Source organism: Plasmodium relictum, assembly GCF_900005765.1.
Source record: "Plasmodium relictum strain SGS1 genome assembly, contig: PRELSG_00_v1_95, whole genome shotgun sequence".
Lineage (NCBI taxonomy): Eukaryota > Apicomplexa > Aconoidasida > Haemosporida > Plasmodiidae > Plasmodium > Plasmodium relictum.
Window position 1 is genome coordinate 22080 of NW_021628759.1, and position 25204 is coordinate 47283.

General features: G+C 17.3%; 5 protein-coding genes across 5 annotated transcripts; 2 read left to right on the plus strand and 3 right to left on the minus strand.

The window, feature by feature from the left end:
• Window positions 1-345: 345 nt before the first annotated feature.
• Window positions 346-3598, minus strand: PRELSG_0008800 (conserved Plasmodium protein, unknown function; the record flags this gene model as incomplete). Its single annotated transcript, XM_028676989.1, has 2 exons — window positions 346-764; window positions 880-3598. The coding sequence occupies 2 exons, from the start codon at window positions 3596-3598 to the stop codon at window positions 346-348; spliced, it is 3138 nt and encodes a 1045-aa protein (XP_028531281.1).
• A 1893-nt stretch (window positions 3599-5491) lies between these two features.
• PRELSG_0008900 (conserved Plasmodium protein, unknown function) lies at window positions 5492-13289 on the minus strand (the record flags this gene model as incomplete). The annotated part of the gene is made up of 2 exons (XM_028677001.1): window positions 5492-13096; window positions 13197-13289. The coding sequence occupies 2 exons, from the start codon at window positions 13287-13289 to the stop codon at window positions 5492-5494; spliced, it is 7698 nt and encodes a 2565-aa protein (XP_028531282.1).
• Window positions 13290-14836: 1547 nt separating this feature from the next.
• On the plus strand, window positions 14837-16224 carry PRELSG_0009000 (conserved Plasmodium protein, unknown function; the record flags this gene model as incomplete). The annotated part of the gene is made up of 2 exons (XM_028677012.1): window positions 14837-15938; window positions 16085-16224. 2 exons carry the CDS (start codon window positions 14837-14839, stop codon window positions 16222-16224), a joined length of 1242 nt encoding a protein of 413 aa, XP_028531283.1.
• A 521-nt stretch (window positions 16225-16745) lies between these two features.
• PRELSG_0009100 (conserved Plasmodium protein, unknown function) lies at window positions 16746-22709 on the minus strand (the record flags this gene model as incomplete). Its single annotated transcript, XM_028677023.1, has 1 exon — window positions 16746-22709. One exon carries the CDS (start codon window positions 22707-22709, stop codon window positions 16746-16748), a length of 5964 nt encoding a protein of 1987 aa, XP_028531284.1.
• Window positions 22710-23679: 970 nt separating this feature from the next.
• Window positions 23680-24891, plus strand: PRELSG_0009200 (conserved Plasmodium protein, unknown function; the record flags this gene model as incomplete). The annotated part of the gene is made up of 1 exon (XM_028677034.1): window positions 23680-24891. One exon carries the CDS (start codon window positions 23680-23682, stop codon window positions 24889-24891), a length of 1212 nt encoding a protein of 403 aa, XP_028531285.1.
• Window positions 24892-25204: the final 313 nt, after the last annotated feature.

Consider the following 25204-nt stretch of genomic DNA (forward strand, 5'->3'; position numbering starts at 1 on the left):
TATATAAAAATTCGTCAACTACAATATTTTTTAAATATTTATAAATATTTTCAGTAACATTTAAATAATTTATTTTTTTCTAAAAAAAAAATAATGAATTCATAATATCAACAGAAAAATATTTAAAATTAACTTTAAGAAAAAATAAAGCCAAAAAAATTTTTTTCTTTTTTATATATATCGATATGTTCATAACAATTTTTATATAATACATTTATATTTCTTCAAATTAATTATATTTTGTTAATAAAAGAATAAAAAATGTATTTAAAAAAAAAAAAAAAAATTGGCATTTTATTTTTTTTTCCAGATTTATTTAACAATTAATTTATTTATAATTTATAATTATTTTTCTTTTTTCTTTTTTTTTAAGCTTGCATACTTAAAAATAGTTGCTAATTCTAATAATTCCGATTCAAAGTTATTTTCATGACATAATTGTAAAAATTGATCGACATCAACATATTCAAGATAAGTTCTTAGAAACACTAATGATTCTTTCAATAATTCTTTACTCATGTATGAATTACTTTCATTTTTTAGTTTCATCATTTTATGACAAAGCATAATAACTGTTTCATTTGTTAAATGAAAAATTTTTTGAACTAACTGATTTTTTTTATCTTCTAACTGTTTTATTAATACTTCATTTTCATTTTTATTTTGTTTTCTTTTCAATTTATTTTTTTCCATATCATTAAATTCTTTTTTTGTTATTAAATTATCTATACACTCGTACATTAAGCGTAAAACATAATATTCATCTACAAAAAAAATAAAATAAATAAATATGTAAATAAATATATATATATATACAACAAAAAATAAAATAAAAATAGACAAAATGAAGGCACAGTGAATATATGTTGGTATTTTTACCTAAGTTAGAATCATCTAATTTATTAAAAATAAAATGAATAACAGATAATTCATCAACTATTTGGTTTTCAATTAATATATTAACGATTACATTTAAAAGAACAGAATTGTTAAAATATGAATAAACAGTATTTATTATTTCTATATCAAACTGTTTTTTATCATTTTCTGATTGAAAACAACCCGAGTCTTTATAGTTTAAAAATATGACTGCATGATTATTAAAAACTTTTTTTAAAGAAGAAACATTTGAAGAATCAAAAAATATCAATGACTTAAAAAAAAGGATTAAAATATCATATCTGCTCCAACAGATAGAATCTACATCAAAATCCTTTTCAAATATATTATTATCAAAAATATTTTCATCTAAATTATCCCTTGATATTCCATGTAATTTATCAATACTTTTTTTTATATTTTCAAAAAAGGGAGGAATTTTGTTTAAGTGAGGTTTTTCAATTAAGTAATTCATAAAACATTGGATAATTACATTAATTAGATTTTTAAAATTACTTAGAGAGTTTTCAGTGTTATCTTCTTTCTCCAAATCATAATTTTGATCTTCGATATTGTTAATCTCATAAAAACAAAATTTTAATACTTCATTAAAAATAGAAAATTCATGAAAATCTTGATATTTTTTGTCATTAGAACATTTAAATCCATTACAGTAACTTATAACAACTCTTGGTAGTAAATTTTCAACTTCATTTTTATAAACTAAGGAACAAGATTTAAAAAATAAATTTCTAGTCCATTTTCGACGATATTTATTTTTCACATTATACATTAAATTTGTAAATTTCTTTAAATTTTCTCCTATATCTAATTTTTCTAATTCTTCCTTAAAAATAGAATAATCAAAATCATTTTCATTACTATCGTTTTCATCATCATCACTTTCATCATAATCACATTCCTCTTTATCATTTTCATCATAATCATTACCTTCATCAGGGCTATATTTCACATCAGCTTCAATACAAAAAGGTATTTTGAAATCATTATTTCTCAATTCATTCAAAGTTTTTTCATTTTTTTTTAGTATAACTTGATTTCTTTTTGTACTATTGCAATTTCTTGAATATTCATTTATCTGTTCTTCATCTGCTTGTTCTTTAATTTCTGTATCATCTATTTCTTCTTTTCTTTCTTTTTTGTGTACACTCAATTCTTCTTTTTCTTTTGTTAAATTGTTATCTAATTTTTGCATTTCTTCTTCTTGAACTTTTAGAATCTTATTCATATCATTATATTTTCTTTTGAAAAAATTTTCTTTATTCTTCATCAATTTATTTTCATATACAAAGAAGGATAGCATATAAATACATAACTCCATGAATAGATAAAAAGATTCATTATCTAATTTCCCAATTTGTTTTAAAATAAATTTAATACATCTAATAATTATACTTGCTAGATTTTTGTTTATTAATAATAATCTATGAATTAATGATATATAAAAATAATAATCTTTTTCATTAAAGGAAGATAGTAATTTATTTATAATGCATTCGATTAATACATTATTATATAATTTACTTTGTAATTGAACGTATATACCCAATATTTTTGAGCTAAACTCAACGCTGTTTTTATATAACTCAATAATATGCAGAATATGCTCCTGCATCAGCCATATATCATGTATATTTTTATTATCATCACTTTTTGTTCTAAAATTGATTTGTAGACTACTTATATATTGATCGCACTCATAATTAACAAGATATTCTATATTAATACATTTTTCAATTATTTTTTGTAAATTCATATCTTTATTTTTTGAATTAAATAATAATAATTCATCATTGCTATTGTTATCATTAAAATTAATATTACTGTTAACATCATCGGTATTATTATTATCTTTTTCATTATTATAACTTTGATTATTAATATTACTCATGCTATCACTCAATAAATTATCTTCATTAGATTTTTTTGGGCTATTTTCACCATTTAAAAATATTTCTTGAAATATTTGTTTTTGATAAAATCTATGAGTTGCTACACTTTTTAAATTATTCTGTATATAATTTTTTAAGGCATCCTTTAAATAAAATAATCTATCATAAAAATTATCACTATGAATAGTACTATTAATGTAAATGTATATGTATTCAATTGTAACTATATCATTATTATCTATATCTATGTTATCTATACAATTTTGCCTTTTTTCCATTAAATCAAAACATTTATTCAATATATTGTCTAATTCATCTTTATTTTTGTCATATATTTGTTTGGATATATAAAAAAAATTACTTAAAAATATATATAAAATATTATCTCCTCTTATAAATTTTTTTTCTTTATATAATTCATTGCACAATTCATATATGTTTTTAAATAAATTTAAACAGTAACTAAAATCAAAAAAATAACAGCAACTTAAGCCTATTATACATCTAAACCACAGCAAACAATGTAATAAATTCTTTTTTATGAAAACTTCAATATTATGATTTAATTTTAATAAAATCTGCAATTTCATTTTTTTATCATTTTTCGTTATTATTCCCAAAATTGTTGCATAAATTCCAATTTTTACTGGCATATAAAAAATGCATTCCAAAATTGTATCAATACATTGGCTTATTTTACTTTTTAATATTCTTTTACATAACTGAAAAATATCATCACTATCTATTAATTTATCACCTATTTTAATTATCTCATTTTTTATAATATGTAACTCTATTTCTTCCATCGGTTAAAAAAAAAAAAATAAACACCCTCTTAATTTATAATAGACTTAAAACTATTATTAAATAAAAAAAAAAAAAAAAATTAAATACATAAATGAGAAAAAAAACTATTTTTTTTAAAAAAAATTATATGATGAAATACAGTGCTAATTAAAATTATAAATATAAAAAAATTTGCAAAATGTATAAAAAATTGAAAAAAAATAAAAATTTTAAATAATAAAATATAAAAAACAAATTAAGTTAAAAATTATAAATTATAAGAACTATGTTAAAAATATATATGAAGAAAATTTATAATAAACATAAATAGCTATATTAAAATAATACCATGAATAAATGTATGAATAAAAAATTTTCAAAAATATATACAGAAATTATCAGTATAAAAAAAAAATTGTATGCAATATAATAATATAAATAAAATTTAAAAGGAAATTGAAAAAAATAAAAAGCTTTTTCTATTGAAGTTATGATAAAATACTTAATATTTTTTTTTAAAAGAAAAATCATAAATCATGAAAAAATTAACACAATGTCATAGAATATAAATATCATAAAAATATTAAAAAAAAATAGTGTAGAATAAACAGTAATTATATAAAATGATTATTCTATCAAATAATATATATAAAAAAAAAAAAAAAATAATATAATAAAATATTGAATAAAAAAAATAATAAATTTCTTAGAAAAAAAAATTAACAATAACCTAAATATCATAAAGAAATAAGAATTATTTCTTGAAATATAATTTTTTAAAAAATGAACTTGTATGCATAAATAGAAATAATTATCATAAATAAAAAAAAATTATATCGCATCAATATATGTAAAATTTAATTATATTTCATTTAAAAATTAATACCAAAAAAAAAAAAAAAAATAATAAAATCGTTTCAAATTTATTAATTATTATTTATAAACATACAATAATTCTTTAAATATAATCAGTAAAATTAAAAGTTATAATAGCATAGGAAATATCCAATTTTTTATAAAATGTATAATACCATTATAAATTTTTTTTTTATTTTCCTTTATAATTCTACATTCATTTGAAATTCACCGTATATTATTACAAAATATATATATATTACTTTAATTATTAATACAAATTGTATTTTTAAGATTTTGTAATATTTATTGTTAAAATTTAAAATAAACATGAAAAGTATTATAATCTTTCTTCCAATTTTTTTATATTTTTATCTATAGTATTATTTTTAAGAAAAGTAAAAAAAACAGTATTCACATTAGTTATAATAAAAAAAAAAGTCTACGTACTCATAGAATATAATATAGTAACTTCCTAAACACATAAAAACTTATAACTTCCTTTTACATCTTTATTCATTAATACTATTTTTTTTTTTTTTTAATTATTAAACTAAAATATTTTATTCTTATTTATAGTTATACAATTGTATTTAGAAAAAAAAGAAAAAAAGGAAAAATATATTTTTTTAAAGAATGATTCAAAAAATAACTAAAATTAATTAAACAAAAATTATAAAATTCCTGCAAAATATGTTATTTAATTTATCATAAGAGTTATGTCTTAAATTTCCCCTAAAATTCAAAGAAACGTTTCATATGCTTTATAATTTTATTCTGTTTTTTTAGTTCATTAAAACATTAGAAATGCAACAAATATATATATATTAAAAAATAAGCCATTTAAAAGGCAAGTATAAATATAAAATAAAATAATAAAAACTAAAATTATCAAAGAAAGAAAAATTATAATAAGTAATATAATAAAATATATGTTAAAATGTGAGTTATTCTATAAACGTATTTGTTTATAATACATAAAAACTATTTTGAAATTTTATTTATTTACATACTTTATATGAGCGTAAGAAACAAAACAACTTAAAGTTTTTTTTTTCTTATAAAAAAAAGTGAGGAAAATTCAGCATGATTGAATATTTTAAATTTTGAATAATATAATTGGGAAATGCTAATTCTTTAGATTTTTCTCTAATTTTAAAAAACATGACGAATATAAAATTAGGAGAATCTTTTCTATTATCATTAGACTCATCATAATAATTATAAAATTCATTAATTTTAATATCCAAATAAATGTTTCTATCATTTTCATTTTTATAGCTGTATGAATTATAGATACACAACAATATATTTAATATATGCATCAAATGTTCAAAAACCTTTTTAGTTTTATTTGTTTTGATCAATAAGTAAATATAGTTATAAATTTTTTCCCATGTCTTTGTATTACCTACTTCAAAAAAGTATATTTTATTATAAAACATAAATTGAAAAAATGTTTTTATTAAACTTAATATATTATAATTATTCTTGCTATTCTCAAATAAAATGAATAATAGTTTTCTCAAATAATCAAAAAACTCTTCTTTAATATTTGAGTACAAATTTTTATTAATTTCTAAAACTTCAATTGTTTCATCATCTCTTAAATTTCTATTGTTGTCATTCAAACTTTCACTTCGATTATCATTTATATACTTATATATCCCTTTAGATGGCAAAATATCGACGAAATTATTTTTTTCAACGTCTACCTTTATATTATTGTTAAAAAAATTATTTTCATAAAAATAAATATTCTTAAAAATATCTTCTTCATTACTAATTTTATCTATATCAAAAATATAGCTATTCAAATTATCCATTTTTATAAACTTATTTAAAAATTCAAAATTAAAAAAATTTAACCATACATTTAAGTTATTTTTAACCAAAAAAAAAGAGAATATACAAATACTTAATTTAGAAAAATGGAGATAAAAATTACTATCATAATTATCTATTTCATAACTATTTTTAAAATAAATATTCATAAAAAAAGTGATACATTTATATAATTTTACAAAATTAAAATTTCTAATAAAAAAAGAAGGAATATTAAAAAGAAAAATATACATATGTTGAAATATTTCATAGTCTTTAACTTTAATAAAAACATCTAAGATGTCATCAAAAGTATAATATAATTCACATAAATCAATATCCACTTTTTTTTCAGATATGTTAATATAATTTTTTATATTTAATAAATTTTCTTTTTGTTTTCTTCTAAATATTAATAAGAAGATAAAATTAAGAGATTTTAAAATGGGAAAAATTATAAAATGATTAATATCACTGTTTGAATATTCCCTCAATAAACTTTTTAATTTTACATATAAATCTAAAAAATTATGTATATTTCCTGAATCTAATTCATCATAATTATCACTTTTATAAATGTCAATAAATGATTCAATAAAATTATCCATCGATATTAAAGAAGCTTTCTTATCTTTCAAAAATTTAGAGTCAATAAAAATATGGAATTCTTCAATATATTCATTAAAAAATTTATAAAAATGAAAAATATTTCTTTTTTGCAAAATTTCATAAACATTTTTATAATTTTCACAATTTTTAATATTCATGATAATAAAACTCCTTGAAATCAATTTTGATTCTATTTTTACTAATAATCTTTTATTTTCCTCATCAAATAATTTTTTTCTATTAAATTCTTTTTTCAATATATTAATAATTTCTTTAGTTATAATGTCTATTATGCTACATATAAGTGGCATATTTATGGTACCTTCATATTTAAATGAATTTAATTTTCCTTTTATTTCATTTTTTATCATATTTTCAACATTTTCATATTCATCTACTACTAAATAATTATTTTCATTAATATAAGAAATAATATTGTAGCATATTATCTTTGAATTATCTTTTATTTCTTCAATTAATTTTGAAAACATTTCACTAGATAAATCATCATTAAATATATCCTTATCCATACTTTCTAAATAAGTACTTTCTTTCTGAATTATCATTTTAAAGTTATTTATTTTCAAGAATTCTTTTATATCATCTATTACACTATTAATAATTTTCATTTCTTCAAATATTCTAATATTATCTACCTTCTTTTTATCTCTAAAAATTTGTTCATCGTCTAAATCAATAAGTAAATTTTTTTTTAACAGATATAAAATGATGATACTGGAATAATTTCTAATATTTTGAATATCTCCAACATTTATATATAATTCGGAATGATCTTTTAATAAGTGAGAATTCACAAATTTTATATAATGATAAAATGGAATATTATTTACTAAATAATAAAGCAAATCATTTACATAAACTAAATAATTCTTATGTAAATTTTTTGAAATAAAATCAGAAATGATACCAAAAACATTTATGTATAAATTAACAATCAAAAATATATTATCTGATAATGCTTCATATCTAATTAACAGTTTAATAATTGTAAAAGAAATATTACTTAAAATAAATTTATCATTGCTATGATTTAATAAAGTCAAAATATATTTTATTGTTTCCTCAACATCTGAAGCGTGACTATAGTTACCTACTATTTTCTCTAAAACTTCTTTCTGCTTATCTGAATTATTATATTTAGCCAATTTTCCAAAAAAAATTTCTTTTTCCTTATAAGTCTCATTCTCATTCTTATTATCATTTATTTTTAATTCATTATAGTTGTTTTCAAGTTTTTCACTATTTGTTATATAAAATTCTAATAAAATTTTTAAATTAAAATTAATATTAACGCATGAAATTATACAACTATTTAAACAGTCTATAAAATATAACTCCAATTTTTTGTCACCTATTTTTTTCTTATGATATTGCAGTAATCTAAATATAATTACATTTATATTACTTATATTATTAAAAACTTCTTTATTTATATCATCAAAATATTCATCATTTATGTCGTTATAATTTTTTATATTTATATTACTATAAAAGCTTTTATATAGCTTTTCATAATCATCTTTATTTCCATCTTCATAAATATCTTTGTTTCTATTATAGCACAAAAAAATATTAGTCTCAATTTTATCTTCTAAACTCAATTGTTCAAAAATATTTGAAAATTTAATACAACAGCTTTTGAAAGTATTTAAGAATGTTATGCATAATTTTATATCCAAAATATATGAATTTATTATAGTACATATGAAAAACAAATAATAAAAAATTTCTTGTGCAAAAATCTTTAAATCCATTTTATTCAGAAATTCAATCAAGAATCTTAATATGGCTTCATTTATTATTTCATTATTAGTTAAAAAAAAATTTGTTAATTCTATATTAAGTGCATTTATACAACAAATAGATTCAGTAACTTCATAATTCATTTTTAAGAAATCCTTTTCTATTTTAATCATAGTTTTGCTTACATCTTTTATTGATACAAACTGAAATATTTTAAATTTAATTATTTCATTACGAGCTTTTATCTCACTGATTAATAATTTTTTATAAATATATTTTACGATAATACAAAATCTCTTATTTACTTTTTTAAAATCAAATACATTGTCTATATCATCACGAAAAAAAGGTATATTACATAATTCTTTTTCATTTTTACTAAAATTATCTATAACATTATTAGTTTTATTTAATAAGTGAGAAATCTCATAACTCTTATCATATATAAAATCAGGAAAAAAAAAGAATTCTTTTATTTTTTTATCGTAATTAAATATCATTAAATCAGAGTATTGCATAAATAAAAATATATATATATAGTTAAAACAATATCTACTTAAACAAATGTAATGATTAATTAAATCGTAATTTCCTTCATTATTAATATTTTCATATATATTTTTTAAGACATAGTCTTTTTTACATTCAAATTTTTTTATTTCAGTTATAAAAGTGTCATCTACTTCCCTCTCTTTTTTTCTAAGAAGAATTTTATAAAGTGAATTATCACCAATATTATTAAAAAAGTTATATAGAGTCTCTACATATTTTTCTATTGTGAATTTATCTACTTTTTTCATATACATATTGTTATATATATTTTTATCTGACTTTTCATATGTACTATTTAGTTCATCTATATTTTCTTCATAGAAAATGGATAGACTATTAAAATATGATTTTCCCTTATTAAGAAATGTAAAATCTATATTTTTCATTTCTTTCTTTTTATGAATATTGTTCTTTATATTTATTTTACATTCAGGACAATCAACTGTATTTATACTTTTAAATTCTATTTTATTTAAACTATTTGTATTAGTTTTCTTATTATTTAAAAAAAAATCTACTTTAGCTATGTGTTTAATATCACTATTACATTGTTCTTTTTTTAAAAATTTAAAATTTTTTTCTAATAGATAAATATCATTAATATTCAAATTGCATTGAATAGAAAGAGAAAAAAACAAAACACTTAAACCTAAAAAACTATATTCAGAATATATATCACTTCTTATTTTAATAATAGACATAAAAAAATCCCCAATTGCACAAGCATTTTCTTTTATATATTCTAAAAATGGGTTATAATATATTATGTAAAACATAATTATACACACAAATTTATTTCTAGTTTCTATATGATCACAATCTGATGAATATTTACAACTATCGAAAATATATTTTAAAAAATCATATGATACATGATTTGAATTTATTTGATCTAATTTTAAAAATATATGAGATATATAATGAGCATATAATTTTTGAATTTGAAATTGTTCTAAATGTAAAGTGCATTTTATGTCTTCTTTCAATAATGTATTAATATTTTTATCTTTTAAAGTTGGTAAACAACTTAAAAATTTTAATATATTTTTTACCAATGACAAATTTTTATTAATATCTTCCTTTGCATAATATAATATTTTCATAAATATACGAGTTATATAAGGATAAATAAATATATAATCATCGCTTGAATGTTTCAATTTCGCATAACTATTTTCTCTTATTATATTTTTCCAGCTATGTAAAAGATTTTTAGAAAAAAAAGTTAGATAAAAGAAATTAATGCAATATTTAAAAATTATATTTTCAAAGTTTTTATTTTCCGTTATATAGTTGAAATATATATAAAGAAAATAATTCGTAATTTTTTCTAAAATACCATAATATTTTTTATAAAAGACCTTCTCTTTTTTTATAAGGTTACCAAAAAAAAATATAAGGGAGCATGTCATATTAATTTCCTTCTTACTATTTATATCTATCTTTTCAAAGTTCATAGAAATGAGAAAATTGATAAGGTTATCAAATGATATACAATTATTTTCTTTCTTTAGCATATATATTTTTGTTAATAATTTACTAGTTGCTTTTATTAATTTATTATTTTCAGTATATAACAGGTTATTTAAAATTAAATGCAATCTTCGTTCTATTAAAATTTGTATATTACTATATATGATTTGACTATTTTTTAAAACATTATCTTTACAATTCTTTGAATTTTCTAATTTTTCTGAGTTACTTAAAAAATTTTTCAAATTTTTTATAACTGATAAAAAAATAGTGCAGTATAATATAAAATTATCAACTTTTAAAATATTCTCAAAGTTTACTGTATGTAATAAAAATATATCTAAGATTAAAATTGTATAATTAATGCTTTCTGTAAATGAAAAATACGTAAAATTTATATTATCTATATACTTAATTAAATTATGTAAATGTTGTATATTAAAATTTTGGTAATTTATATTTGAATATTCTATAAGAGATTCCATATCATTTATTAAAAAGAAATTATTGTACATTGTTGTATAATCTAAGTTATCTTTTGTGTCATTATTTTCATTTTCATAAAGAATTTTATCTTCATTTTTTTTTTGATTAATACATATATTACTGGTGAAAAAATTAATTGTATCTATATCCTTAATATTAAACAATTTTTTGGAAATAAAAAAAATGTACTTATCAAATGATAACTTGCTTTCCTTATATAAATTTAAGTAATCTTTTGCAACATCAGATAAAATAATATCATTACTATTCTCATATAATAAAGAATAGTACCTAAATTCACAACTTGTATGACAAAAAATGTTAACAGACCATTTCAAAATTGCACTGATTAATAAAATATTATCAGAAAAAATGATAAATTTATCCAATAAATTAACAATATTTTGAATTATAAAATATTTTAAACTTTTACATTTTTCATATTTACTGAAATCTTCATTACTATTTTCATTTATTTCAAACGATATGTTTTCAATATTAATATCAGTAATATTTATTTTCTTATATATTAAGTAGGTTTCATTTTCAACACTTTTCATATTTATAATATTTTTATAATATTTTTCTAAAGATGATAAAACTTTTATTATATTATTATATATTACATAAGAATCATTCTTATTTTTTTTGTATCTTTTTAACTTATCAAAAAATATATATGTAAGTATAAAAGATTTATTTAGAACAATTAAATTTATTTTTTCATCATTATTATTTAATTCAAGAAAATTTTCTGTTATTGTTGAAATATTTGCAATGAAATTATAATTATTATTATCATCATATTTTTCCTTCAAAAAACAAAATAATAAATGAAAAATATAATTATTATAATACTGAATATAAATATTTTTTGTATTTTCTAATATAGATAGCATTAGATCAAACAAGCATTTTAGCATATCTACATTTTTTAATTTGATAGAATATTTATTTTCACTTAAATATTTAGTAAATTTTGTTTCATCATTAAATATTGTCTTAAATTTAGTAAACTCTTTTAAAAAATCTGAATTATTTACATCATAAAAAAAAAAAAAAAAAAAAATGTAACTTAAAATTAAACGTAAATATTTGTCATGGTTAGCCAAAATAGAACTATTTTGAAATAAGCTTAATATTTTTATGATATAATTAAAAGAGTAAATTTTGTTATCGAAATATTTAATTATTTCAAAATTTAGATTTATAAAAGATATATTGTTAAAATCTATAAATCTTTTTTTACTTTGAATTAATGAATTTGCAAAATCTTTTATTTCATCATACTTTTCAAATGAACAAATAATATATGATGAAAAAGCTAAATTATCATTTTTTATAAAATTACTCAAAAAGTTTAATACATTTTTTTTCATTTTTATGTGATTTTTTACAGAATAATTTTTATTATCAAATAATTTTTGTTTGTAATTTTTTATCACATCTGCATCAAGAAATTTTATTTCACTAAAGTCTTTACAATATATTGGTATTAGTAAAAATTCATTAATATATTCTACGAATTTAATAATTTTATTATCTTCACTCTTAGAATAAATTGAAATGTATTCATTCATTACATCCTTATTTTTATTATTATTTAAAACCTCTAGGCATTCAATAAATTTTATGATCATGCATATGCATATTTCTTTATTTATCGTTAGCTGATCCGCATTTTTGATTATTATTTGTTGAAATCTTATTTTATCTTCATCATTTACATTTTTAAAACCTAGATCTAAAAATATACATAATGTACTGTTATATAATATTCTACTAGTTGACTCTTTATTAATATTTTGAAAATAATTATCAATAATTTTCAAAAATGGAATTTTAATATTTTCAAAGGATTTACATCTTAATATACAATTACTAATTATTTCTATTAATGTTTTTCTTAAACATATTTCGCTAGTTAAAATTTCATCTAATAATAAAGGGATTAGCTATAAAAAAAAAAAAAATATATATATATATATTAGAATGATATATATTTCATTAAAAAAAATTTAACTAAAAAAAAAAAAATAGAGAAAGCATAACTACTTTATATAAGACAGATTCAATTTTATCATCCTTAGTTAAACACAAGTTTAACAAAATATCATTATAATTTTTTTTTTTTTCTTCTAGATGCATATTTATATAAGAATGTAAAAAAAATAGATATATAATAGTTTTGAAAAGCTTTTGTCAAATATTAATTAAAAAATTTATAAACTTATGTGTCCTTATACATACTTTTTTATATAAATTAAAAAATTTTCTTTCCTTCAATATAATTATTTGGTAATAATATATTGAAGTAATTCTCAATTTTTAAATATTTTAAATATAGAGAATTGAAGAAAAAAAAATAAATATATCTTAAAGAAAGCTTTAAATATAAAAATTTCATTTCATATATTTTAAAATTACTACAAAAAAAAATATTTATATATATATATATTATTTAAAAATTTTTTAATAAGAAAATTTTAACAAATAAACTTCATTTAAATTTTTGAACAAATTTTTCAATATTTTACTATATCATAAAGTAATATTTATATTTATTTATATTTTTACTCTTAGTATTAAAAATTGAAAGTGTTAAGTCAAATGAGAGTATTTAAAAAATATGACTTCTTTATCTTAATTAGAAATTATTTTATTTTTATGTTATTTAAACTAATTTACTGAACAAACTTTGTAAAAATACAATAAATTTTAATTCTACAAATATTGAAATATATATAACTAAAAAATACTAAAACTTTTAACTTACAAGTATTATTTTTTTATATAAAAAATTGCACATTTACGAAAAATAATTTGAAACAATGTATGAACTAAACTAATTAAATATATTATTATTATATTTCTCCTTTTTTTAAAAAAATATAAAATAATTTTAGTTATTTCTTTTTTTGTTGTTTACTAAAATTATAATGGTTGTAATTTATTTACTTAAAATGTACGTTCATTTTATAAAATGAATCAAAAAGTTTAATTTATAGAATCTCTTTTATTCATAAAAAAAAAATTTATCTTATAAAGAAATAAATAGAATGAAAAGAGTTTTCCTTCAATTTAATTCTACATAGATAAATGTGTAATTATTTCTAAAAAGAAAAGCCCTATATTACCTCCTTTGAAAATATGTATATAAAACTTTGCATTTATATAAAAAAAAATTAAAAAATAAAAGACCAATACTGTTAAATAAATTCTTTTCAATAAGAACTAATTTTTTAAATTGATGTATTATTAATAAAGAGATAAATACCTATATGTTTTTCTTTTATTTTGAAAAGGTGTATATACATCAAATTTCATATTTCATTACAATTGTGCATGTTCAGTAAAAATGAATATTATATTTAAACAATATTCTTACATCATTATTTGTTATTATTTCTTTTTTTTCCTTTTTTTTTTTTATATTCATTTATTAGTCTAAAAGAAAAATAAAAAGTGTACTTTTATTTAATATATAAAAAATCATTTTACACAATATTCCTTCTACTTAGTTTTTTAATTATTTTATAAAAAGTGTAATATTTTGAAAATGTGATCTTATGTATCCCTGAAAACTTTTGGTATATAATTTTTTTGTTTTAGTTGTAGAATTTTTTTTTGTCTTTTTTTTTTTTATATATAAAAAAAATTGGCAAAAATAGAATTTCATAAAAGAAAAAGTAAAAATGAAATACCCTTTATTTTCGTGTAAAAGTAACTACTATTATGATATTTTAAATCTTACTTTATCTGAAGATGAAGAATTTGAAAATTTTCTAGATTGTAGAAATAAAAAAACTGAATTACATTGCCTTTTTGAGAAAGCTGTAAATAAAATAATTATCAATACAAAAAAAAGTTGTGACATTAATTCTGATTTTGAAGAGATAGAAAAAATTGAAAATAAAAAGAATGAAGCACTGGATTCGGACCACTTAGATGATATTGATATTTTTTTAAAAAAAAATAAATGTGAAAATGTGTTTTTAAAAAAATATAAAAATAATGAAGATATAATATTACCACCTAAAAATATTAAACAAAGAATATATTCTTTAAATGAAGAAGATGAAATAAAAAATAATAAAAGAGATCATTATCAAAATGATAAAATAATAGAAAATTTTAAAAATGTTTTATGTAATGATTTAAATAAATATTTTAAAGATATATTAGAAAATGTAAAAAAAAATAATGAAATACATAATCAAGACAATGATAATACAAACAGTGATATGTATATTTTAAGTGATGATTACTCAAATATAAATAATCGTGACGCTTTAAAAGATGATACTAAAAATTGTAATGTATCAAATAATTGTATTATCAAATGCAGTAATGGGAAAAATATAAATTATTTTAGCAAAGAAAACTTAAAGGATCTAAGTTATAACAATATAAATTCAAATATAAACATATATAATGGTAATGAGACACTAAAAAATGATACTAATAAAAAAAAAAGACATACAAATAAAAAAAACATTATGGTATATAACTCCGCAAATAATTCTAATGAAAATATAGAATGTAATCAAAATGATTTATCAAAGGAAAAAGCCTATAAAAAAAGTAGAAAAATTGCAAGAAAATTACTAACAAAAAGAAATTTTCATTTTTCAAAAAAAAAATTATTAAATAAAGAAAATCAATTCAACCTTTGTAATTTCAATAATTTTTATAACTTAAAAAATAATAAACCTAAAAAAATTATGGTTAACAGTCAAAATAAAGAAACTTTAAATTATTCAAATATATCAATAAATCAATTAATTTGTGATAATAGTAATACAATAAAACTAAAAAATTATAAACTTATATTAATTCAAAAGATATAAATATTCAATCTGTATTTATCATTTTTACCTTATAAATACTTATACTTTTATATGTAATATATATATACATGTAAATTCATTTTTTTTTTTTAGATAAATCAAATAGTTTTGATAATTCAAAGAGTTATGTCAAAATAAAAGATAGCTCAAATGTAGGTTCAAATGAAGATTTTACTTTTAATCACTTTCAGAAAAATGCTAATAATAACATTTTAAATAAGCTTCTTTTTTAAATTTTTGCCCTCATTATCTTAATTTTTTTTTTAATTTTTTTTTTTTTTTAAATTGAGAGCAAATTTATGTTTGTATTTATAAAGCTGCCAAATATGTAATTTTTTAAAACTATTTAAAAGAAACTATTTATTTATTTTTTTTTTTTTTTTCAAATTGTAATAGTCATATATAACAAAAAAAAAAAAAAAAAAAAAGAACATTAATTATCGGAAAATCTCATTTAATTTTCAAAGTTTTCAAAAAATAACAAAAAAATATAAAATATTAATTACAATATTTTTAAAATACATTATGAAAATAAATTGATATCTTAAATATATGGAAATTTAAAAAAAAAATTCAAACAAATATTCTAAGAAAAGACAGTTTGAAAAAAATTTTGTATTTTAAAATAATATAAAAAAGGAAAAAAAAATTACAAATATAATTAAGGATTTAAGATTAAAAACGAGTATATATTCATATATTTTAAATAAAATGATGATTAATTTCTTTTTCTTTTTTTTTTTAATAATTAAAACTATTCTTTTATTATTGTTGGCAAAGGATGGATATATATGTTCTTAGTTTGTGCTAACGGAAATGTATAAAATAAGTTATTTTTAAAATTGTGATAACAAAAATTAACTTTACATTTAATAGGTAATGTAGAATAGTAATCAAAATTGACTTCGATATTTTTTTTAAATTCAATATGTATAATATTTCTGTAATGATTTGAAAAATTATTCTTTATATTATTTAGTGTACATCTCTTTACATTCCATTCTCTAATATCTATTTTATGATAATTAGACTTATTTATTTTCTTACAAATTTTTGTTTCTTCTTTTTTTTTTTCAATACAATTTTTTCTTAAATACCTTTCATCTAAATTAAAGTCTGAATCATTGATCATACTTTGATTCATAACTTTCAACTTTTTTCTTTTTGCAAATAAGGAATTCTTGGTATCTTTTTTATTATTTTTATTTAAACTTTTTAAATGTTTCAATGAATAATCTTCTGATAATATATTTTCAACCATGAAATTATAAGTTAGTAAATTATTATCATCATTTGAATATAGCATTTCCTTGATATTTATTTCATTATTATTTCGTTGATTTAAATTTTTTTTTTTTTCTGTATTATTTATAATGAACAGTTCTTCATATTCAATACATAAATACAAACTACTAAAAAAATCATTTATATAATAAGGCAAAAAATGTAGAATTTTTTTAAAATCTTTTTCAAATTCGTATGATTGATATGATTCTATTTCAAAAATTAATTTTACTTTTACATCAAAAAAGGATAACAACAAAAATGGAAACTTAATACAGTTCTTATAATTTATAAAGTCGTCATTTTCTATGTGATTTATAATTTTTTTTAATATATTATTTATTACAACGTTCACTGAATATAAATCATTATCTATACTTTTTTCTTTAAAAATCCGATATAATCCAACTAATACATGTTTTAAATATCCTCTTTCTTTTAAAATTTCAACATGATTTATTTTTTTTAAGTTGTTCAGTAAATCATTAAATAAATTAATTTCTTTATTCTTCAAATTATACAATTCACTTTCATAAATTGAAAAATTATCAAAATGATTTAATAAAACATTATATAAAAAGTTATTTTCATCATAAATTTTGTTTAAGATATAGTTAAATATATATGATATATTTAACGAATGAAAATAATTATTATTGAATAAGTAAAAAATTTTAATAAGATTTTTATTTATTTTATGATTTATATTAATTAGTTTTTTATGGTAAAAATATTCCTGAAATTTATTTTTTAAGTCTAATTTTTTCCTAATCGTTTTTATTTTCTCTTTGTCATTCATTATTTTTATTTTATATTTCAAAAATTTTAAATTCGCATTTTCTTTAAAAAAAATTTCATCTTTGCATCTTCTATATATACTTTGCATACAATTTATGTTATTTTTATTTTCATCTATTAACTCACTATTCGTATTTTTTTTGTTGACTTTTCCTTGATTGCCTTCAAATATAACATTTCCTATTTCATTATTTAGGTTGCCTATTTCGTTTAAACTTATATAGCTTTTGCTGTTCATTTTATTTTTCTTATTATTTTTATTTATGCCATTATTTTCATTATCATTTTTTGATGTTTTAATATCATTACTTTTACTAAAATAACTAATGTCAGATAAATCAACTATATCACAGAAGTTTTTTTCTTCATTATTCAAATCTGAGGATTCAAAATTATATGAATTTAAATCAAATACATGTTTTGTTTTCCTTTTAAAATTATTTATGAAGAAGTCTTCTGATAGGATTGGATTTGTTGAGCATTCATATAAAGTATTAAAAAAATTATGCTTATGTATTAGTTGAACTGAAACTAAATCAATTATTAGTTTTCGTAAAAAAAACTCATAGCATAAATAATGTTTATTCCTCACATTCTCTCTTAAATGAATTAAAAATAAAACTTTACTGACTATATTTTCATTGATTGCATCGACCAAATTTTCTGAATACTTTATATATGACTGTCTAAAATATATGTTTTTCTTTTCTATTTCGTTTAATTCTATTTCTTTTTCTTCTTTTGATTCATCTTTTGTTCTTTTTTCTTTTAATTCTTTTTTTTTTATTGTTTCAATTTCTATTTTATTTTTTTTTTCATCCATATTCTTTTTTATATTCATATTCATTAAAATTAAATTATTTTCAGGGAAGGATGCTAAATTCTGAAAATGATTATTATTGCACAAACTTTTATAACAATCATTCAATGAAGTATTTGTTATTTCTTCGTTACCATTAAAATTATCATTTAATATATAACTATCGACATTTTCACATAATATATTATTTTCCATTAATTTTGATTTATTTATCCTTGCATCTACTTCTTCTATTTTATTTTTTATGTTCTTAATATTAGTTTCTGTTACTATTTCCATTGTATCTTCCATTATTTCATTGCTATAATAGGTGTATTTTTTTTTTTTTTTATGAGTATCTATGAAAATATGATTTATATTATCGAATAATATTACTAAATCCTTATTATTACTTACATAGCAAAAATGGAAATTTTTCAATATAACTAAATAGTCCAAAAAGTTACTAGTTTTTAAATTTGCTTGCTCATGGATTAATTGCCATATGCCTCTTTTAAAAAAAAAACAATTTTCTTCAAAAAAACTAATTTTTTTATTAAAGAAAAAGTTCAATAAAAAAACAATATACAAAAAACAAAAGCTAATTTCATTATAACTTAAATTCAATTTAACACAATGAGGATACTCTAAAAATGCATATAATTGGTATGATAATAATTCTAATGACATTTCCTCTTTATAAATATTTTTATCATTTTCATTTTTGTTACTACTAGTATTGTTAGCTATGAAATTCATGGAAAAATCACTAAAATCATCTAAAGTATTAAAATTTTTTTGATTGGTAATAATTTTTTTTTCAAAATTTTCATCAAAGGAATTTTTTGAAATAAAATAGCAAAATTTATAAGTCCATTCAAATAAATTAAAATAAGGAAAAAATTTATTGCAATTCTGTATAAAGTTTTTTCGAAATTTATTAAAAAAAAAATTATATATTATACTAGAGTAATTAAATGACAGCATAATTAATATAGAATGTATATAATACCATTCTTCATTATTATATATTACATTATCTATTACATAAACTTCATTCATGTTTGTATCATTATTGTCTTGTAATTCATCAATATTATTTTTTTCTTTTGCATTTAAAGATGTGTAAATATTTTCATCTTCCATAGTGGTTGTTAATACATTATTTTCATTATACTCATTGTTAATCAAATGAATATTTGTCCTAAAATTAAAATTGTATAAACATAAATTGCTTAATATATTTAATAGAACAAAAATACCATCTCTTTCATATTTGCAATAAGATAACATAATAAAAATATGTTTACGTCTATCCTTATTTAAATTTTTTAAGAGAACTGAAATATATTTATTAAAAAAACTTTTATTTATTGGTATAATATTAGAAATTTTTATAATCAAATAAGTTACATAACTAAAAATATTAACATTAACATGGTTTAAAAAAAAAACAATACTTTTTAGTATTATTTCGTAAATCTCTCTATCATGATAGATATCTATAAAAAGGTCAAAAATTTTAAATATAAAAAGTAAAATATTTTCATCTTCATCATCTATTTTATTGGTTAACCAACCACTATTTGGCTCACTATTTAGAACTATTTCAAAATTTGTTAATAAAACTAAACTCCTTGTTTTAGTCTTTTTTCCTAGATTTTTGTCACTAGTTTTATATGTTTCTTCATTTGATATAATATCTTTTTCTTTTATATTTTCATTGAAATGACCTTCATCTATTTTATTATTGTTCGTTAAATTAATGGGTGCATTTTTATATGTTTGTTCATTTGTTGCAATATTTGATTTACATGAATTGTTATTTTTTTTTTTTTGTGTATAGTTTTTATTAGTGTTACAATAAAAAACATTAGAATATTCACTTAACATTTTTATTTCTTTTTTTACATGTTCACTATTTTCTTTGTGATAACTAGAAAAATCACCACAGTTATTAAAAAAATTTAAATTGTACTTTTGTAAAAAAATCATTTTACTGCTAGTAAATGCCTTTAGAAAATTTCCCTTTTTTGTAAGTAAGCAATCCATGATTAAATTTTTACTAAACAAAAAATATTTATCAGAATTTTTAATTTCTTTTCTTCTTTTCATTTTGTTCTCATATAACATATTCAAAATGTAACAAAAAGATTTTAAAGATTCCATTCTAACTAAATTACTTTGACTTTCAGAACAATATGAAAATAAATTTAAAAAGGAATTTAATAATTTTATGTATATTTTCTCATCATTATTTACAGTTTTACTTTTGATACTTTTTTTTTTTTTTAATATATCAATTCCATTTTTATTATTCTTTAAATAATTTATGTATAAAAAAAGTACATAAGACAAATTGAAGGAATTCTTTTTCAACTTAATCAATATTTCAAATATTAATACAAGACATTTTATAGTGATAATTTTGAGTGTATTATTTTGTGTAAAAACTTTTACACATAAGCATGAATACAAATTTAATGTGATAACAAATATATTAAAATGAATATGAGAATCTCCTAATGAATCTAAGTCTTTTTTAATATATTTTAATATGTATACAACATATTTTATTATATGAATACAATTATTTTCATTAACATATAATATATATTTTAATATATCACAGAGAATATTTAATTTTGATTCCATATTACTCAAAAGTAAATTCTGATCATCAATTTTAATTTTGTTTAACTTTTCCTTTATTTCTAAATTATTTAAAATTTCCTCACTATTAATATTTTCATTTTTTAATTCCTTTAATTTTTTTTCATTATTAAGTATATTTTTTGAATAATTTAAAGAATAATTCATCTCTTTATAAGGATAATTATTCATATTAAAATTATTATCATTATTATTATTAATATTGCATATGTTTTCGTTATAATCATTATTATTATATACATTACTATTGTAATTTCTTCCAATATAAAATTTATTATCAATGCCAAATTTCTTATTTTCATCATCAAAATATCTATTATCAAAGGAATCTATACAATTATTGTTATTAATTGATAAATTATTATTTGGATATGCAGCATTGCTATTATTATTTTTATATTTACTCGTATCCCCATAGTAGCTTTTATTTACCTTACTATAATTATATGTATTTTCATTTTTTAGATTTTTATTTTTATTATTTTTGCTATAATTATTACAGAAAACATTATAATTATTTTTATATATTTTATGTGTATATGCTAAATTTAACTTATTAGAAGAATTTAAAAAATAATTAGTATTCTTACAACTGCTTCTACTGAAGTTTTTATTTTTAAAATTTTTCTTTTTTAGTATTAAATTTTCATTTTTATCATAGTTGTCTTTCAACAAATTATAATTACTTTGTTTAAAAGATATACCATTTTCATTTAATGATTTCTTATCTTTATTGTTATTTTTTAAATTAGAATTAAAATTAGGTACATAGACTTTTTTATTATTTTTATTTATATTTTTATTTTTTGTTTCATAAGTATTTTTAGAATCTGCAGTATCTGAAATATAACAATTTTTATTTTTATCACCTGATACATAACTGTTATTTTGAAAATTATTTATTTTATACAAATTATGTTTAATTGTTTTTTTATCATATCCTTCTAATATATTTTGTTTTTTACTTAAAATTTTTAATTCATTAGGATTTACTTTAGAATACAAATAATTTAATTTATTTTTATTTTCTTCACAACATTTGTCAGCTATATTGTTAAAATTCACGAATTTTTTTTTTTTTTTTTTTTTCTTTTCTTCCTTTAAATTTTTGCTTATACAGTTATTAGAACTTTTTAATTTTTTTCCTTTTAATTCTTTTTTCATTATCAGTGAAATGTTTACCTTTCTTTTTTTTTTTTTAAATATTCATATTATTAATTCAAAGATATATACCTTATATAAAAAAATTTGATAATTATCCAATTAAAAATATGTTAAATTTTAGTAAAATTAATTCGAACAACTCTAATATTTTTTTCTTTTTTTTTTTCTCTTTTTTTATTTTTGTAAAAATACTTCAATTTTTCTTGGATTTACATAAATTCATTTTTTTATAAGTTTAAATCTTATTCAAAAAGAAAATATTAAACTAATTTTATTTCATTCAACTTAGAATTAATACAGATAAATAAAGTTCATTAAAATTTTTATTTTTTTAAATTAAAATTTATTTTAATTAAAAATGAAATTTACTATGGTTTTTTTTTTTTTTTTCTTGTCCTTTTCTACCTTAATAATTCAAAAATACGTTGATTTTTTTAAAGAAATTTCGCAAATGTACTGAATAAGAAAAATAATTATAGAATATTGATTGGTTTATTTTATTTTATTTTATTTTTTATTATTAATAATAAAAAAAAAAATGTATTTTAATTAAATATAAACACATGCAAATGATTTTGCATATTACTAAAAAATTTCTTTTTTCTCATTACTTTTTTAATTTTTATTTTTTTCTTATTTTCTTTTTTATTTCTCATTTTTCTTTTTTCTTTTTTCTTTTTTCTTTTTTCTTTTTTTCGTTTTCCCTTTATTTCTCCTTTTTCCTTTTCCTCTTTTTACTCTTTACCTTTTCCTTTTCTCTTTTTTTTTTTTTTTTTTGTTATTCATACACTTTTAATGTATGATTCAGTCACAAAGCTGCAACCTTAATAAAAAAATTTATCTTTTTATTTTTTTTATTTTTTAGTTTTTTGAGAAAATATCTTTTCCTTTATTATTTAAAAAGATATAATTTTTAACATAAGATAATTTAAATGCCATTAAATACTAGGGTATTTTAAAAACATTAAATATGAATGATGAAGAAAAAACATTCTATAAATTTATCGAAAACAAAATTCTTCTAAAGGAATTCTGTGAAGAATACGTAAAAATAAAAAACAATGAAGAATTTATTAACGAAGAAACTAATAAAGTAAAATTAAAAAATTGCGAACTCGAAAAGGAAATAGAAAAATACAAAGAGATATTAAAGAATATTGAAAAAAAAAAAGATGAAGAAATTGAAATTAATAACTTTGAATATGATATAAAAATTAAGAAATTAGAAAAACAAGTGAATTTTTTAAATTCTTGCTTAAATAAAGAAAAAGAAAACTATAATTTAAACGTAAAAGAATTGATATCTTTAAAATTTGAGAATAGTAAATTAAAATCAGACTTAAATAAAAATGAAGATACAAAAGTAGACAAAGAACATCAAATAAATCAAAGTAATATCACTGTACTAAATAAAATTTATTCAGATATTGACCAAAAAATTGAAGACATGATAAAACTATTAAGTGAAGTAAAAAATTGTAGAGATAATGTAGAACAAAAAATAAAGGATTATGAAATGCTTTTAAATAACTATCTAAAAAAAATTTCCGATATAAATTTAAAGTACGAACAATTTTATAAGTTATATAAAGAAGCTGAATATAAAAATAACTTGAGCAAATATAAAAAAAAAGTTTTAAAAAATAGAATAGATGAATTAAAAAATTGTAATAAGCTCTTATCAAATCAGATATCTACATTAAAAAAAGATATTAAGGTCATAGAAGTGGAAAAAAATGAATATTATTCATTGTTAAAAAAAGCAGAAAAGAAAAATTTTTTATTTTATCATAAATTAAAGAAAAATAATGAAAAATCATATTTTTCATCAAACTATTCGGATAAAAATCCCTCTTCATTGGATCTACTAAATGAAAATAAAGAAGAAATATTCTACAATAATCTTAAAAATAATTCATCATTGATTAAAGGTGATTTAATACTTAGTCAAAATATATTTGATTGCATAAATTTAAAAGAAATAGAAAACAGATCAATTTATTTAAAGAATAAAATTAAGAGAAAAGCTCCATATCGTTTAGAAGAATTTAATATAAAAATAGAACGAAAAAGAAGGAATATACTCTTTTATTCAGACAATGATTATGATAAGAAAAAAAAACGTAAGAATATTATTTTAAATGAAAATGAAGATGAAAATATGAAGCATGTAAACTTGTAAACTTTGAGAAAATTAGTAAAATTTAAAGAAAGTAGAAAACAAAACTTGGAATTTTCTTTTTTTATGTTTAAAACTAAAAAAAGAAAAAATAACCTTGTTAAAGTATTTTTTTTTTTTTTTTTTCTTATATATTAAATGCTTTATCAGCATTATATATATAATAATTCCAGAGCTATTAATATAAATTTTTATTCTCTTTTTTATTTTAAAAATGTGTAGTTTTACTTGAATTATTATTGCTAATATTTGTATATTTATTTTATTTTATTTATTTTTTTTTTTTAACATATTTTCATATATATTTTTTTTTTTT